Source organism: Orbicella faveolata, unplaced genomic scaffold, assembly GCF_042242905.1.
Source record: "Orbicella faveolata isolate gen_17 unplaced genomic scaffold, um_ofav_v1 contig_34, whole genome shotgun sequence".
NCBI lineage: Eukaryota > Metazoa > Cnidaria > Anthozoa > Scleractinia > Merulinidae > Orbicella > Orbicella faveolata.
In genome coordinates, this window is record NW_028301563.1 from 13,535,001 (window position 1) to 13,553,964 (window position 18,964).

General features: G+C 37.1%; 1 protein-coding gene across 1 annotated transcript; it reads left to right on the forward strand.

Annotated features, from left to right (window-relative positions):
- Positions 1-1,015: 1,015 nt before the first annotated feature.
- Positions 1,016-4,385, forward strand: LOC149104893 (uromodulin-like). Its single transcript, XM_089271363.1, has 5 exons — positions 1,016-1,036; positions 1,258-1,323; positions 1,562-1,727; positions 2,666-2,794; positions 3,753-4,385. Exons 1-5 carry the CDS (start codon positions 1,016-1,018, stop codon positions 4,115-4,117), a joined length of 747 nt encoding a protein of 248 aa, XP_089127489.1. The 3' UTR covers positions 4,118-4,385.
- The last annotated feature ends 14,579 nt before the right edge of the window (positions 4,386-18,964 follow it).

Below are 18,964 nucleotides of genomic sequence, written 5' to 3' on the forward strand. Positions count from 1 at the left end.
GATATCTGATAAAGATGTTTTGTTTTTCTTTATAAAAAGCAAAAAACTCTCTGAAAGTTAGTTAGTTAGTGATCTCTTTTGCCTATTTGCTCCGAGTCGGGCTCCGTCAAGTGTAACAACATAAGCAATTGCATTTTAATCCTTTCAATCTTATCTTCTAAAACAGATATCGATGCTTGTGCAAGTCATCCCTGTAAGAACAACGGGACCTGTACAGACCGAGTTAACGGATTCAACTGCAGCTGTGCACCAGGATTTAATGGCACACAATGTGAAACAGGTAACTATATCCAAAATTTATTTTCCTTCGATTTTTAAACTGGTTGAAGAGAGGAGAAACATATATTATTGCTTATGCATATTTGGTTAAAGAAAAGCACGCTTTTTTGCCACTGACAACTTTCTTTTCTCTCCATAATTCTGTCCAATTGACCTATCCAAGTCTCTAAGGAGCGAAATTTGGGCCGTTAAACGATCTTATGCATTTTTGGTTATTTTGCAGATATTGTTGTTGTGGGTTCTATCGTATACGGTACAATCCCAAGTTAAAGCCCTGGGATCATATAACGTCATAAAGGGGTTTTGTGTGGGCTTAAAGACGGGGGGTGCTTATATCCGGGGGCGGGAATATAAGTGGAATAAAAATAATGTTTCGGAACGACGATACAAAACGTAACTGAGCAACTAATTAAAGCTAACATACCAATACATTAAGAACTATTAGATTTTTAATACATTTATTGTGCGTAAGAATAAACGGAGAATATGTTTTAAAAACATCTATAAAACACTAGTGTGACTGGCACAACTGGAAAGGAACAGAACGTTATCAGAGTTATACATTAGACGGGCTCTTATCCGGTTTTGGAGGAGGGGGGGGGGGGGGGAGCGCCAATATCTGGTATAATATCTCTGTTAGCAAATAGAAGGGTTTATATCTGGGGAGGCTTTAACATGGTATTTTACAATATGACCGTTATTAACTTTCTACCTTATCCCTTTAATGCAGATATCGATGACTGTACAAGTCAACCCTGTAAGAACAACGGGAAGTGCACAGACCGAGTGAACGGATTCAACTGCAGCTGTGCACCAGGATTTAATGGCACACAATGTGAAACAGGTAACTATAGCCAAAACTAGTTAATTTTCTTTCAAATTCTACGGGTTTTAATCTCTTTCTAAGTTGTTTGCAGTGTTGTATCTTTTAACTTCAAGTATAGTTTTGTTATTGAGTTTTGTTGTTGGTTGTTGCAGGTTCTACCGAATGTGACCGTTATTAACTTTGTGCCTAATCACCTTGAAACAGATATCGATGATTGCGCAAGTCATCCCTGTAAGAACAACGGGACCTGTACAGACCGAGTGAACGGATTCAACTGCAGCTGTGCAGCAGGATTTAATGGCACACAATGTGAAACAGGTAACTATAACCAAAACTAGTTAATTTTCATTCAAATTCTACGGGTTTTAATCTCTCTCTAAGCTGTTTGCGCGCAGTGTTGTATCTTTTAACTTCAAGCATAGTTTTGTTATTGATTTTTGTTGTTAGTTGTTGCAGGTTCTATCGAATGTGACCGTTATTAACTTTCTGCCTTATCACCTTGAAACAGATATCGATGATTGTGCAAGTCATCCCTGTAAGAACAACGGGACCTGTACAGACCGAGTGAACGGATTCGACTGCAGCTGCGCACCAGGATTTAATGGAACGCAATGTGAAACAGGTAATCGAAACAGATAACCTTACCAACCTTATCGTTCGTGTAAATAATAAAACAGCAAAGTTAACAAAGATTGGAAGCCAATCAAAAGGTGTATTTCCTAGAAATATACAGCCACTGGAAAAGGGAAAAACACAATGAAAGTCGTCTTTGACTATTATTGCCACGAGGAAACCAAAAGATAAACCCTTTTTACGAGTTGCTGTGAAAATTTCATCTTATTTTCTCTTCCAGCAGAAATGTTTTAGTTCCTTCTTTACAGCATATTTCCTTGTAAACGTTTGCCTGTGAGCGGACACAAGAACCAAAGTTACACATGCTAAACACACTAGGGCGTGTAGTTCCATGGTCATAACCTCCAATCTGATGAAGGGGGGACAGATGGGGAATTGACCGCATGGGTATGGCTTCGATTCAGGGCCGATTTGACACCTTTTGTGGGCAGGTGGAGGCGAAATGATGCGAAGAGTTAGTTACTTAGACGAGTGAACGAATTCAACTGCAGCTGCGCACTAGACTTTACTGGAACACTGTGATTGAGATAATCGCTGTAGGTAACAGAAGGTAAAACCACATGCAAGAAACAGGGATAAAACGCCTACAATTGATGGGCAGATGGCAGTACTGTGTGGTTGATATCACTGAGAGTTTCCCGTTAGCCAGCCACACGATTACTCTAATAAAATGTATCTGCTATAGGTGTTTCTATATGCCGTGTAATCACTTTAGAAATGTAAAAACTTTGGAGTGGATTTAAGGCGCAATTCTACTTATTTTCCTTCGTAACAAGGTTCTCTTGAGATTTTTCTCATACTTTTTTTCGCCTTTTTAATGTGTAAAGTAGTTTATTTCCACCAGAATTCCCTTTTATGCTCGTAATGGGACACTTAACCATCCATGGTGACATTGAAATAGTGACACTTAGATCCCTTTGCTTTAAGACATCGACGAGTGCGCAGCACAGGTCGACCCGTGTGTTGCTGTTGCCAACGCTGAGTGCAAGAATACGGATGGATCGTACAACTGCCGGTGCAAAGATGGATTTGTAAATAACGGTGCTATTTGTGAAGGTGCAACACAGTTTTATCATTAGTAGGGATATCTTCTATTCTGTCTTAATTAGCTACAGTTAAAAACTTTATTTGTCGTTATGTAAGGACGGTTTGCCACATTTAAGAATCTTATTTAACAAGTAGGCATGTATCAGGACAAAAATAATAAATAACCCATATGAAGTTAGAATCCACTACATATTTGATTAAAGTATCCCACATGGTATTCCTCCAGCGCTTATCCAATGCCAGAGAGTAAACACACCTTAGTGGAGAAACACTGGCGCTGATTGCGATGTTCTCGCACTTAGGGTCGATAAATATCATCGCCTGAGGGACAAATTCATTCAGCTAGGGCTTACCTACAGGTTACCCAACAACATTTGAACTGGAAATTTCAAATGTAAATATGAAGATTTTCAAGTATAAACAGACAAAAAGCTGGTAATTAATACCTATTGTAGAAGCTATATTTCGGTGGCGAGATCTTTTTACAACCTTGTTCCCAGGAAAAATGGAAACAAAGACAAATCATATAGAAATGTTTGTGCATGACCGGATGTAATAAAGTGATGTAAAATTGAACAAAATATATGAAGTGACTGTATTCAAACTACAAGTAACTCCCAACGACACAGCGTGACAGAGGTATCTACGGATCAGGGGAGAGTTATTTACGTATTACTTTGTTTGTTTTTTTTTAGTTGACATATGTAAGAACTACCAAAATCTGACAGACGCGGAAAGAAGATATGACTACGCAACACAAGACGACATATGTCAAATGTCTTTTGTGTTTATCACATATTTATTTACACATTTGTGTATTTCCTTTAGTTGATGTATGTCACTGGCAAAATTACCAAAGTCTGACAGACGCGGAAAGAAGATATGACTACGCAACACAAGACGACATATGTCAAATGTCTTTTGTGTTTATCACATATTTATTTACACATTTGTGTATTTCCTTTAGTTGATGTATGTCACTGGCAAAATTACCAAAATCTGACAGATGCAGAAAGAAAATATGACTACGTAACAGTAAACTTCGAATGTGACGGCACACTCAATGGCTGGTATCGCTTCCAAGGAGCTGCAGGCACGAAAATGGTGACCACATGTCCACCGATGGACCGTTGTGATGCAGCCTTTCCTATCTGGTTGAGTGGTGGTCATCCTACAGTGGCTGAGGGTAAAGTCACAAGAAACGTCTGCATTAATAAGTTTGCCTGTTGCGGCATATCATTCTCCATTCAATTAAAGAATTGCGGCTCCTATTATATCTACAAGTTATCACACCCGGGGAATTGTCCTGCCCGATATTGCAGCACTGACTAATCCGGTCATAGCATGTGTATGTTTCAGTTAGTTTCAGTTGAATAGTAGTGGCAAGAGACTTAGATCATTGTCTCTTTTAGTGCCAAGTGGGATATTACTTTCCGACATGCGTACCTACCATGGCGTGGTTGTTCAAAGCATGGCCAAGCTAGTCCAAAATTAGTGTTACTCAATTATAAACTTAAGCCATTTTTTTTCCTCAACTTTTGACGACGTCTTACAAGCTCTAAGTCCTCTAAAAATTAGCAAAGGAAATACTTTACCCATGAAAGAAAGCTTTAATCCTCCATCAACTCTTAAACCTTGATTACGAACAACCTGACCACTATAAACAAACAAAATGCACATCAAGTTTCAGTCGTTTCTCGGGAGGAGACTTGACGGCGTGACATAAGACGGTTGTTTTTTTTTAGGCAAGACACTGTAACGCTGTACAGTGAGCTAGTAGATGAATAGCAATAATATCAATGCGAATAGCATTAGCAAAGTAACTCGCATTCTCTTAACAAAAGTAAAGGCTTTAAAGAAATTAGTTGCTTAAGTTGATTTGCTATAACTTTGTACAGTTTGTCTTCTAAGAGAGCTTCTGAGAACTTTGTTTGGCCCTGCAGCAAAGATATTGAATCAAAGCAGGTCTATTCTTTTCGGTGATTTGAGTAATCCATTTGCTCTCGTTTATAGAGAAGGAAATAGAGTGTGATTAGAAAAACCTAAAATCTGGTAATTTTTTCAACATTCAGTCGTTTATATAATTTGAGAAAAGTGAGGGTTATTTAAAACTTTCATAACTTCCATTCCTCAAGACAAGAGACTTTAAGAGGAAATTTGATTTGAAAGCCTGAGTAACAATTTTTCTTGATTGCAAGGAACAACCATTACTTTGTCTTATCTTGAAAACTGCTCTTCCTATCGGTTTAGCTTAATTTGTTTAAAAGTTATTGAACTCTTTTTTAACCAGTTTTGATTGAAATTATAAGCAGTATGCAATATGGATAACTCGTTTTTAGCTGGTGTAGGTAAACTTTTGTTTTGTATGTTTGTTTATCTGTGTGTTTTTGTTCGATTTGGTTTCTCAAAAAATGCATCTAGTGTAATCGCCTGTAGGAAATGGCAAAAGTTCTTTAGTAAACATGGTTGGCTATTGCCCAGACCAAAGTCAAAATTAAAAATTTGCTGACATCCCAGACATTATAGAATCAATTTGTAAAAAATAGTAACTTCTGGTAAATTTAAATTAGTAGCACAACCTAGTTTCTGTAGTATAAGCACACCGAGAAGTTTTACAATCTTTTTTTTTTTTTTTTTTTAAATTACAACTTTTTGTTTCTTTTTAAATTTGGTTTAAATTTTCTAAATTTAAACACTAAACACTAAACTAGTAGTAGACCTCTTCAGGAATATTTACGAACATACACTAAACGCCTGTATTTAAGCCACACTAGCGGCTATTTCGAAGATACAAACCACTAAGGTTTTGTCGGATTTACGAAAGGAGACAGGCGACGTTGTGAAATATTTACACAAGGCGTGGCAAAGTTTTTGGCTCATGGTTTTAGCCGCCGTAGTACCAATGAATGCGATAGCGTCAGGCGCCTGTACAGGACGGGTAGAGAGGAGAGAACTATGAATTCCTTGCACGGCTGAAAATGCCGGCTGATATGGAATGACGCTGGTAGAACTCTCTAGGTACAATATGGCGGATTTTACATAAGAAATTATCTCATCTCTGAAAGTTGCAAGGCTGCTGATTTCTGATGCAGCATGTTGAGCTGGTAAATTATGTGTACATATTAAGAAGCCAAAAAACAAAGAAATCTCTTCCAGACATTTTGCCTGTTTCTTGACTCTATCAAAAAAAAAAAAAAAAAACTCTTCCTTCGGTAATCTAACCAAGAAACAATTCAGTTTGTAAGTCTCCTCTTTCCTTTAGCCCAACCTCTGTCTCAAATTTCTCTTTGGTGTTTCATGTTTTCTAATATTGATATGAGAATTTCACTTTTTATCACATCGATTTACATTAAACTTTGTTTAATTCTTTAAGCATTTTCTTCAAAGATTTTTCCCTTACGTCATTGAGAAATTATTTCGTAATGTTGATCTTCATATTCCTTAGTTAACTCCACTGTCATGGAATCCAGGCAACGAAATTATTTTGACAGAGACGCTTCTTTCAGAGAATGATCAAATTCATTACTTTAATATGTAAATATATTTAAGCCGCAGTGCTAACATGGTATAAGGTATATAAACAGACAATAGTCACTTATAGATATACGTCCAGTACCTTTGTTGTTTAATTCCGCATAATAAGTATTGAATATCAATAACTTTTTAACTTTACTCACTTGCATTACAGTTTAAATGTAGTGGATGAGAGGCAATTTTGGGCAGAAACTAAAAAATGCCCAAAATTGTCTTGTTTACAAGTTGGATTATGCTTAGCTCGCGATAGAGTTAATTAAAGGGCTAGCGCCAGTAGCATGATAGTACTTTTGTCAAGTTTTCCGTGCGACAAAAGGCACCAGGAGTCAAAAGAAAAGCGTTGGAATTATTGTTGATTAATTTGTTCAAAAATAGATCTCAAATAGCAACAAATTAATGTTAACGAAATTCAAGTCGAGGATGAAACTTACCCTTATTCCATCAAATCTGTTCCCTGGTTATATTTGCATCTCACGAAGTTATTAGATCTCTTACAGATTCCAGCAGAAACAAATTAATTTTCAATCTAACTACGGTTTTCAAACTGTGTAAATTACTTGAACGCTATCACGCTATACTAACGCCCAATGTCATCGTAGCGGAGTACCAAATGACATTACGTAAAATACAACGTTCAGTATTGACTCATCTAAAATATCTTATATTCAACACATAGAAAGGTTTTTTAATTAACTGTGGTAAAACCGGAACCAAGGTAATCACTCTGACCTATCAAAAAGGACGCAGATAATCCAGTGAAGCAATATTAATACTGAACTCGATTACGAACTCGAGTAAACGTGGGCGAGTGAGTCTTAGCTAGGAATGCTTGAGAATGTGACGCTAAGCTCTTAAACCGAACTTTAAGCGTAGCAAGGCAAAATTAAAGCAAATTGATATGAATTACCTTGGGAATTCAGGGAAAAACCTCTGTGTTAGTAAAGGTATTCTTCCTGAATGCGTGATACAGCTATAAACTGTCGGTGTAAATACTGTTTTATGGTTTAAATGTGCCAGAAGTCTGGATGGAAGGTAAGATGATAACTCGAAAAGGATCGGGCAAGGTATTTCTTTTGGGAAATCAAAACATGTATGCCACTTAAACATGGTTTGTTTTAAACATTAATTTGTTGTCAGTGTTAAACGCATCAGAAATACTGCGAAGGATATCTTCTCTTGGTTTACATTTTTCCAGTCTGTTACTAACGACTGATATTACACGCAAAAAGTCTACCCATAGAGGTTTGGATAGAAATGTTTGTGAGCTGCGTGTTACTTGAGGGCGGGTAAACACGACTCGATTGAGTAAATTGAAAGTACAAACTGTAAACTCGATAGTTCAGACAGTTGTTCCATCCAGACATCAGTGCCACAATTCTGTAAATATACGTAAGTTTTAAAAAACTCATGTACACATTTCAGAATGTTAAACTAAATAAAATTCGTTAAAAGTAGTCTGTTTTTTTGCTCGCAGAATTTGAGTTTTTTTTGGAGAGACCTTTCCGGAATCTTGTTGTAAGTGCTTGTGACCGCCGCAAATCTCAATTACTTTAACAAAGAAAACAAATCAAAATAAACGTTTTGCATTGAGAGTTCCTCAGGCCTCTTTCCATCCAGTTCAGTGTATAATTTGTTAGTGCAATACTTGGATGCTTGAAGAAACAAACTTTGGTTCGAATTTGTTTAATTTTTCGACACATGAAGGTATACTAGTGATGGAATGTGTTCCACTGTTCTCCCGAGAAAAACCCCAGGACTTAATTGTCCAGTATACATACAAACCTTCTCGAGAATAGGAACCTTTAGCAAGGACAACGGTGACAGACTGCAATGGCCACTGGTAAAAACAAATGACTTCCGTCAATGTTCTGCGCATGTCCATGATGTTTGCTTACCGTCGTCCACTCCGCGCCGAACTGAAGTTAAATTACCATTCAGTGCGTGCTTACCTAGAATTGAACCTTTAACTCGAAAATTATAAATGTTGGTTGTTGGTTGTAGGGTTGCGTCTAAGGCATCTAGACATCGTCGTTTCTCCTCGCTCATTGCGACAATTAAATCTACCGACATTCAGCGTGAGATTTGTCCTTACATATGGAGCTGCTACTACAACGGAGAACTTAACTTCAAGCAAACTTGCTTCGCAGGCACATGTTTGGAGAGAATGGATAGTAGCCTTTCTACAGTAACTTGTTTAATTTATTTGTCGCTCACTCTTTTTGCAATACGAACACGGCTACTTGCACTGCTTACAATACTGATACAGTTACCTACACTACTTGTTATACAATACGATTACTTACGACACTTACGGTACTAATACTTACACAACTTTCAATATAATACCATAATACAAGAACAAGTTCTCAGACTCCCATTTTGTTATTATTGACAGAATCAGAGTCAAAAATAAGTTTTTGTTAAGTTAATAAAATTCTTCAGAGGGGTTTCAGAGTACCCTTAAGATTTTGGAACATTTAAGGAGGCTCTTGAAACTGCTCTTCAGGAACATCTCTTTTTGCTTAAGTCAGACGGTAAACAAAGGATATAACATGGCCGCGCGTAGACACAAATAATATTTTAACTTGACAAGAGAAATGTCGTATCTCCAAGCAAGCCATGTAATGTTCTTTTTGTTGTATAAACAGCAATGAAATCCCAAACCATTTTACTTTCGCTGCGAGAGCGCGATTTATTATGCAACCATAGCAACTCTGATCTTTTCACTTGAGAAGATAACACCGATGCATGCTATTTTCACGTGTGAGTATATCAAGTTTTCGCGCGAAAGCCCACCTGGTATTTCATTCGTGTTTATGTAATAAAGAAGGCTATGTTATCCCTGATTGGTAAAACAAAGAATCAAACTCTACCACCTTCTTTCTGAGCTATCAGGATTTTGTACTCTAACGCGCCGTTTATGACTCGGACTATAGTTTCGCACGAGGAGTGACAGGTTTCAAACCAGGTGCCCCTTAAAAAAATTACAGTCTGTAGCAGTTTAACGTTTCAAACACTTTAAAACCGTCTCAGCAATCTCTTTGCAAAGGTAGGGGATCTGTAGTTAAGGTTTTGCATTTTCATTTTTTGTTAATGGAAAAAATTTTGTCTTTTTTCAAAAATCAAAATGAAACGTCTTCGGAAAAATAAAGGTTGTCACATTAGCGACTAAAGTTTGTCATATTTACATTTGCAAACGTAACTTGACGCCTGATAATATTTGGATCGGTGATTCACCGAAAAAAGAATCATTAACACTCAGTAATGTGATTTCTTTTCATCCTGGGGTGAGTAAAAGAGATTGGAGCAAATTTTACATTTTTCAAGTATTTAACTAACGGCTGAAGTTGCATGTAAACAGTCTAACTGTAGGGATTTGAATGGAAAAGCTGGTTAACCGAGTATTACTTGAGGGCGGACAAACAGATGATTCGGTTGACTACCTGCAAACTCGATAGTTTGGACAGTTGTTCCATCCAGACACGAGCGCCATAATTCTGTCAATATATGTTAATTAAAAGCTCTTGTGCACGTTTCAGAATGTTAAAAAAAAAAAAAAAAAAATCGTTTAAAGTAGTCGTTTGTGAAGCTTAGAGTACATGTATCTATTTTTTCCCGCAGAATTTCAGTTTTATGCGGAGAGACTTATTTGCAGTCAGGTTGTAAGTGCTGCGCACATCTCAATTACCTTTACAAATAGAACAAATCAAAATAAACGTTTTGCTCATTACACGGTTGCTAGAGGCTACGACGAACCAAAAACCAATTCATTAAGAGTTCCTTAGGCCTTTTTCCACTCAGTCCAGCGCAGATTTTGTTAGTACAATACTTGGATACTTCAAGAAACAAACTTCGGTTCGAATATGTTCAATTTTTTGACACACGAAGATATACAAGTAATGCAATGTTTTCGACTGGCCTCCTGTGAAATAACCCAGGACAGACTTAGTAACCATTCATTATTAATTTTATGCCTGGGGGTGGGGCTGGGGCTGGCAAGATTCATTACAAACAACACCAAAACGTTTTGAGCCCCCTCCTTACAAAACAGAAATATTATGACCCCTAGGCCTATAGCACACCTTGCTAAAATGACATGCCCTCCTACCTCTCTACCCCTGCCCCACTCACACTTTTTATTAAGTAGTTCACTTCAACTTTTAATCGCATGAAATATATGCAATCTGTTATTTTAAAATAGCTTATTCAATCAAAACAAACATAAATTACTTTCTGTTCATTGCTCATTTCTTTCATTGCATTCTTTAAAATCCTCCACCACTTCTTTTCTTTCTTCGCAATCGTCTTTTTCAAAATTATCCCCTCCTTCTTCGCCATGTTCTACCTCTTCATGGCCGTTTGCCTCTAATTCTTAATCGGTGAGCTTTGCAAGTACACACTTCCTTGCTTCTGGATGCCAATTTCTCTTGTTAATGAGGCTTGCTATTCCAGCTTTGTGCCTGTCTGCTCTCAATTTTTCTAGTTTATTTAACGGAAGCATTTGTTTTGCAATACACTTGTAAGCTTCTTCGGAATCAGGTTTGAAGATTTTGTATATTGTTTCTTCTCGGATTTTGTTTAGGCGCTCATTCTTTCTCTTTTCAGCCTTTCTTTCATTTTCTTTTTGTCTTCCGTTCTTCATTCCTGTCTTATTTGGTAAGCCTTTGAAGGCTCGGTCAAGGCTTTGCTTTATGCTCAACAACTTCTCTAACATCTGACATCTCTGACATCTCCTTTCATTTGAACAAGTTCCTCTTGCACTGCTTTAGTATACTGATATTGCTCACTGGCCCATGGCTTAAGTTTATTTCTGTTAAAAAGTGTCCCCAAATTAGATGGGATGTTAGATTCCTCTTTTTCCATTCGGAACACAATTTCTTGGGATTTTTTCACACCTTTGGATACAATGCCTGTATGATTAGGCCTTAGTTGTGTCATGGACATTCTTATGACTTTCAAAACAGCAGGCTTCATTTGGTTCAGAAAAAAGTACACTCACGTCATGCTTGAATTTTTGCAGATATTTTTGGTTTAAAATCTTCTTTCCCTTTCCTTGTAAAGGTACTTTGGAACGTTATCCAGCAAATAGGGTTGTGCATGTTTGTAGACGTCTGGGAGTATTTTGTTGAAATACTTGGTCCTTTCATGCTTTAGGTCTTTATACAAGTACTTGAAATAGCCTTCGCTGTTACTCTCTGTTCCTGTTGACAATTTTGGTGATGAATTCCAAGGTAGTGCTTGGAAGAAATAAAATATAAAGAAATATAAATATAGATAATGAAAGAAATATGTAATGAGAACAGGCCTCACATTTTCATTCAATTTCTGCCATGCAAATTGTTCAGTCCAAAAACACTGTTTGAATGAAATAGCAAAGAATTGTGTTATTAAAGGCATGTCTACAGGAAATAATGCTAAAAAACCCCCAAGACAGAATGCAAACTTAAACAGATACATGACGTTAGAAATGCAAGCAGAGACAACAGGAAACGCAAGCAAAAACAACAGAAATGCTTTGAGGACCATGATTGGAACACTTTTTGTCGCACTGGTAAAGTTGAGCAATTAAGCATCCAGAAGCTTGACAAGTATCCGTCAGTCATTTCAACCTTTAATTAAAGGGCAAGAAAAATGATAAGGTGCGACGGTTCACTGCACACGCCTTGATCAGAATGGGTGAGGTACTTGATACCCATGTCTCTCTTCAGCGGCACGAAGTACTGCAAGATGATACCAGTGACAATGATATGAACAGCAGTTCAGATGCGGAAAGTGACAGCGAAAATGATATCGTTATTTCGCATCTTTGTAGCTCTGATTCATCAGAATGCGACAGTTATTCAAAAGGAAACCAACAGTGACAGAGTACCTGTTGTAGCACAGGTCTCTGGCCAAACCCGATCTGGGCGCAATATTGTGAGGTCGTTCTCTCGCTGCCGTGACTTTTTTTTTGTATTAGTTGACCCATGTAGGTGGACTGTTTGGAAGTGTTCACCGGTATGTTCTAGGCTAAAAGAAATAAATAGCCCTCCACTCCTATGCCTATTTATTCCAGTGACCCCCTTCTCATTTCTTATTATTTTGACGATCTCCCTCTTTTGTGCCATCTCCTTCCCCAGGCATAAATATTGAATGGTCCCTTATTGTTCAGTATACAGACGAGCCTTCTCGAGGAATCAGACCTTTAGCAAGGACAACAGTGACAGATTGCAACGGCTACCAGAAACAACAAATGACTTCCGTCAATGTTCTGCGCATGTCAGTGATGCTCGCTCACCGTCGTCCATTCCGCACCGACCGGAAATGAAATTACCATTCAGTGCGTGGTTACCGTGGTTTCCAAGGGTTAACTTTTTAACTCTCATATTATGCATGTGGTCGTCTGTTGTTGGTTTGCCTGCAGACTAAGAGTGACATAATAACATGTAGTGTACAGTCTAACCTCCGGTTGCGACCACCTCTCGTAAGCAACCAGTTTTTCAAAATACCAAAAGTTTCCAAGTCAGATCACTATATTTGGAGCCTCTTGTAAGCGATCACCTCTCGTAAGAGAGCGCAACCACTTTTAGAGCTAAAAGTTTGAAATTTCCTTTTGTTTTTAACCTTCAGTGAGCGACCACTGAACACATTATAGACCGAAAATTGGACAAGAGACATTCTAAGATGTTGTAACACCATCGCATTCCTAGGTAGTACAAAAGATAGAAATTTTCTCAACGAAAAGTACCGGTTTTTCTCTGGAAATTGACTTTTCTGATGACTAAGACGTTTCAAACATGGGTAAGACTCAGTAGTTACCATATGCTAATGAGGAAAAATGTTGACCAGCAAAAAGGTCTGAGATCTCGATAGCGACCACCTCCCGTAAGCGACTACCTGGGCTTGACATTTTGGATGGTCGCTTACAGCAGGTTCGACTGCAGCATTTTTAATTTTACGAAAAAAACTTTTTTTCTTCGCGAAAAACAAAGTGAAACGTCTTCGAAAAAATAAAATTTGTCATATGTACATTGCAAGCGTAACTTGACATCTTATAATTTTTTTTCAGGAGTATGGCAAAATTAGAAACGGACAATATGTTTGCCAAAGGAAAAGAATAAATTTAAATTCAGTCATTTGGATGGCGTTTAATTAATTAAGTAACTTTTAACGTATAACAATCATACGCATGAAGACCTGTAAAATATAATGTTCAACATCCCGCCTTTTGTCAAAACGTTAACAAAACCGAGGAATATATTAAGCGAGCAGTCCAAGTCGCAATAACGTCCTGTTGTAGATATGTATTCAACATTCAGACTAACTTAATCACGAAAAAATATGAACAAAGAAAACTTATTAAGATTGAAACCAACGACCTCGATGTTTAATTCATAATAAGGAACCAAAACAAAGCTAGGGAACACGGTAGATGTCGACGAAGTTGAAGGTTTTTATTTGAGTGATTGTAAAAACATGAGTATGCAACGTTTCTTTCATTGGAATAGGCCAGGCCTACAAGAAGAAATTCTTTCCTGTTGGCGCGGTTGAAAAACCCGCAGATAGGAATATTTTGTCTGCATGATAAGTGCGTAATTTAAACAGGATGTCTTTGTAACAACAGGAGGAGTCAAACTGACAAAAGTAGAAATAGCTCTGAATGACAGAGACAAAACACACCATCGCTTCTGAGACAGTACTTCTAATAAGCTGATATTTCGAATCCACGTTTCCAGCTGGTGTTAGCTCAATACTATCTTATCACCTTCCACTAGACGTAAAATGTGAAAACTGATGAAGCATGATGTAAATTCAGTTTTTTAAATGGCATTTAGCTAACTTGTAATCATCTTATGTGCATGGAGGCCTGTAGAATATAATGTTTAATATCACTCCCTTTTATAAACATTTATATCATTATTATTATTATTATAATTATTATTATATTTAAATTGAATATAAGCCTAGCTCGAAGCTGCAATAACGCCCTAACATAGTTATTTATTCAATATTCAGGTTAACTAGTCTTTAGCCACCTTGAACTAAAAAACACTATATTTTAAACATTAAAACAACGAAATTTATGTTGCAATTTTTAATAAAGAGCAAAAACAAAGGTGAACACCAAAAATGCCATGGAAATTTAAGATTTTTAACTGAGTGAAAGTAAAGATATGAGTTGTTGCTTTATCGAAACACAAAATACAAGATGTTCGGGAAAAAAAAAAGTTTGCCATGTTTACATCGCAAGCGTAACTTGGCGCCTGAAAATACATTTTTTTTTTCTTTTCAATTTAAGAGTATGGCAAAATGAGAAACAGGCAATCTGTCAATCTGTTTGCAAAAGAAAAAGCATAAATTTAAATTCAGTTGTTTGAATGGCGTTTAATTAATTAAGTAACTTTTAACTTATAACAATCGCATGCATGCAGGGCTGTAAAATATAATGTTCAACATCCTGCCTTTTGTCAAAACGTTATTAAAGGCGAGGAATATATTGACCTAACAGTGAAAATCGCAATAACGTCCTGATATAGATATGTATTCAACATTCACGCTAACTTTACCCCGAACAATTCTGAACAAAAAAAATTAATAAGATGAAAACAATAAAATCAATGTTTAATTCTTAACGAAGAACCAAAATAAAGATAGGGAACACAGAAAACCCGTCGTAATTGAAGGTTTTTAACTGAGTGATTGCTAAAAACATGACTTTGGGACGTATCTTTCACTGGAATAAAACATTCACTCATAAGCAAGCGCAAGAAGTAATTTCTTCCTGTAAGCTTACTTGAGAAACCCGCAGATAGAAATATTTTGTTCACATAATAAGTGCGTCATTTAAGCGGAAAGTTCTAGTAAGAGCAAGAGGAGTCAAACTGACATGAGAAAAAATATAGCTTTGAATGACAGAGACAAAACATGCCATCTCTTATTAAAGTGTTGACTTGAAATAAGCTGTTATGTCGACTTCACATCGCCAGCTGGTGCTAGCTCATTACTTTCCATAAGACTTGAGAACTTAAGACGTTTGTTGCGGTGTAAAATTGAAAGTTTCTGCTCTCCTCATTTTTGTGTCATCGATTTCAATAATGCTTCATCCAACGCAAGCGGAGGGTGAGTTCGAAAACTTCCTTACATTTTCATTGATAGCCTTTAAACCGCATTTTATACTCTCATACTTTGTGTATCCTAACATCCACTTGTCTGGGTTAGCATCCCAAACTCTGTCTCATAATCGGGTTGAGTTTGTTGTTGGTTCTTCTCCTCAACCTCTTCTTCTAGATCTCGTTCATGTTTTCTTCCGGGTACTCCTATTCTGCTCTCTTCATAAAAAGCGACATTCTTAAATTCCACTTTGACCAAGAATCCGAGTTTGTCGTGGTTTGTCTGTAAACACCCTCAATATTTTCATTCAGTTAGAATTCGCAAAAATTACGCAGATTTGTCATGATAAAATTTTCTCAGGTAAAAATGACACGATATTTCATTAATCACTCACAGAAACGGAGAAAAACACGTTTTTTGGGTCACATTTTATCTTCTGTCTGTCTCTTTTGCGAAAGTAATTTCGGTCCTTAATTGACGATACGCGAAAAGTATAAAAGATAAGACCCATGCAAAAATATAGTTGTCCTACTTGGTTCAATAGTTTTCTTGATAATGATGATGATGATGATCATGATGATGATAATGATGATGATGATGATGATAATCAAGAGACTATGATCTAGATCACAGTATTTTGTGATAATTTGGGAAACTAATCTTCTAAAATTTGCATCTCAGTCATTTTTGTCTTTGTCTTTCGTGGAAGCTTTCTTTATTTAGCACTCTTTGGTATTTTAAAGGTTAGTTTTTGCAATGTCAAAATACTGGGACAGGTTGTGAGATAAAGGAAACTTTTTTTAAGGAGATTTCAAGTTCTTAATGCATCACTAAGTTTTCCATAAACAACACTTTATAAATAACACACCGGAATTGATTTGTAATTTGTCTCCCAATTTTGTTGCGCGTGTACGAGGTAGTCTGCACGAGACGTTCTCTGGTCTAACACTTACTGAAATGGACACGTCTCGCAACGTTTTCGTTACAGCAATCGTTTTAAAAAGTAGAATTTGATTCCTCTTAATGCAACGTCGCTGCAACGAAAACGATGCAAGACATGTTTATTGCAAGGGACGTTACGTTGGGCGATTTTTCATCCATCTTGTGTCGCAACAAAATTGCGAGTTCCTTTAGTGTAAACCAGTGTAACAGCGCTTTAGGGTTTCAACACGATTGCCGACGGATAATTCTTCACAAAAAGCCTTGCGAGAAACTGCTACACCTATTTATCCTATAGCGTCGTTACGTTCTTCAAGATGATTCATCCCGTCAGCACATAAAAAGAGATGAAGATAGGAAGGAATCTCAAAACCAACTATTTTCTCATTCAATGGGAAAAAGGGATTTGTAGATTGCGTGTCTGCTTTGTATGATATCGCTTAAAAAAGGATAATGCTGACAAGGTAGTTAATCTGACACTCATTGCTTCGCGGTTTGTGTGATCTTTGCGGAAAATCTCTCAAAAATATTGCTAAATGCAGGAGGCGTTGAGTTAAAATGGCAAATAAACGAAATGCGGACTTTCTCCTTATAGCCCTAAAAAAAATCTCCTACTACATGTAATGCTCTTGTTAAAAAATACCTTATCTGATGAGCATGAATATGAACTTTGCGCTCATGGGTTTGTCGTTTTAATACTCTGCTATGAAGGTAATTATTCTTTGTCACAGTATTCTCTATACCATCAAAACAAACAAATACAGCTTCTTACAGGTACAGGATCGTAAATAAAAAAACAAACAATCGACCATTTTAAAATAAGGAAGTTGTTGCTAATAACACGAGGACTACACTAGAAACATTTCCTTTTGACAACAGTATAACAATGTATAAAGTTACCGGTTGTCCTAATTGTCCTAAAACCCCTAAATGAAGTCATTTGATGCGAACAAAATCTTTGTTCTTTACTTATGTTGAGGTCTTTATGGTAGGCTGCAATGTGGTTGTCTCTTGAGTCAGCAAACGCGTTTTTTAATGTATTTTTTTTCTTGCTGTTTTCCCGTCTTTTTTTGTACTCTTTGTCCTTTTTTTTTCGGCCCGAGCGGGTCAAATTAACCAGCTTTAATCTCGTACTCAGATCTCACTCTGTTTGACGCTGGCCGTGGAAGAGCTGGTTTAATATAGTAAATAGTTTGAACCCAGGAGTTAAGTCACTTGACTCTAAAGATGACTTCCGCTCAGGTTGTCGAAACGTCAGTCACCAACAACAGTTCTTTTCAGAACTAACCTCACCCTGACGATCACACTATATGAACAGCTGGTTTAATCTCGAACCAGCCCATGGGTTTCCCATGTCCAGGAAAAACGTCTGCATTGCAAGTTATTTTAACGAAAGTTTTTTTTTTTTTTTAAATTTTCGACGACTCTCTAAAAAAATAATGCTTGGTTTTGTGATTGCAACTGAACACAAACACTAAACTATTGCACGATGGTAAAGTAAAATAATTCAAAGCGTCAACGAATGTTAAAACACAAAGACAAGTTACAGAAAACGAGTGAGAAATAGTGAAAACTTTGGACTCGCTCATTCCGTCGCCGATATTTCTCCGCTTCATTCAACATCGCTAGCTACAGCAACCAAATTCTGACTTGCTGAGAACATCAACGAAGGAGGGTGGGAAGGGGGGGGGGGGGGGGGCTTCCAAAACAATGTAAGGCGAAAATGAAATAACATCATAACCCACCCCCTCTACATATGTTATATGAGCTATGCATGCCTTATTACACAGTTGGTTTCATAGCTTTTAGCAATTTTGTTCGTTCAATCAAAAGCTTTTAGAAATTTTGTTTTGTTCAATCAAATACTGAAACATTCTTTCCCCGGTTTAGTCAAGCTTCTAATCACGGAAATAATGCCGTTGTTTATGGTGGGCCAAAACTCAATGATTCCCTCACCAGCCTCTCCCAAGTTACGGAAGTTGACTGAGGTTGTGTAACGGAGGCACCACTTACTTTCAGTTTGATATATTCTACATTCCTTTGTTTTTTCTTTATTGTTTTTTCTTTGATTCTCTCCTTGTTTGCTTATCTTTTTGTTCATAGGTCTAGTATTCGACAAAAAATTTTCATGTCAAGACTATTACCTTTTTCACGATTTTTATTTTATTGGTCTCCTTTGAATTCAAGATTGGCAGTTTGACACTGATTGTTTACGGCGCCATGGCCAAATTAAACCTTTCAACATTTAGCCTAGCAATAAGAGGGCGAGGTTTCCTAGGTTAGGATACTGTTCACTGCTATCTTACAGTTAATTTGGTTATGTATACGGTGCAAGAATAACATTTTATACAAGCCTTGATCTTTTTCTCTTAATATAAATTTCATAGCTTCAGAACCTAGCCAACGGATTTCTTATTCTGTAAGTATGAGTCTGGTCTTCACGCTGCTTGTGATGTGTCAGATGTCTTGTGAACTGGACGCTCAGCAATGTAGAAGCGAATATTCCATCCGCGGCATGATGTGAAAAAGGCATATCTTCATGGCCAAGAAAACTGCAAACTGGTTGAAGTGTGTAGACAAGTGTAACCATCACATCAGATGTCAAAGCTTTAACTA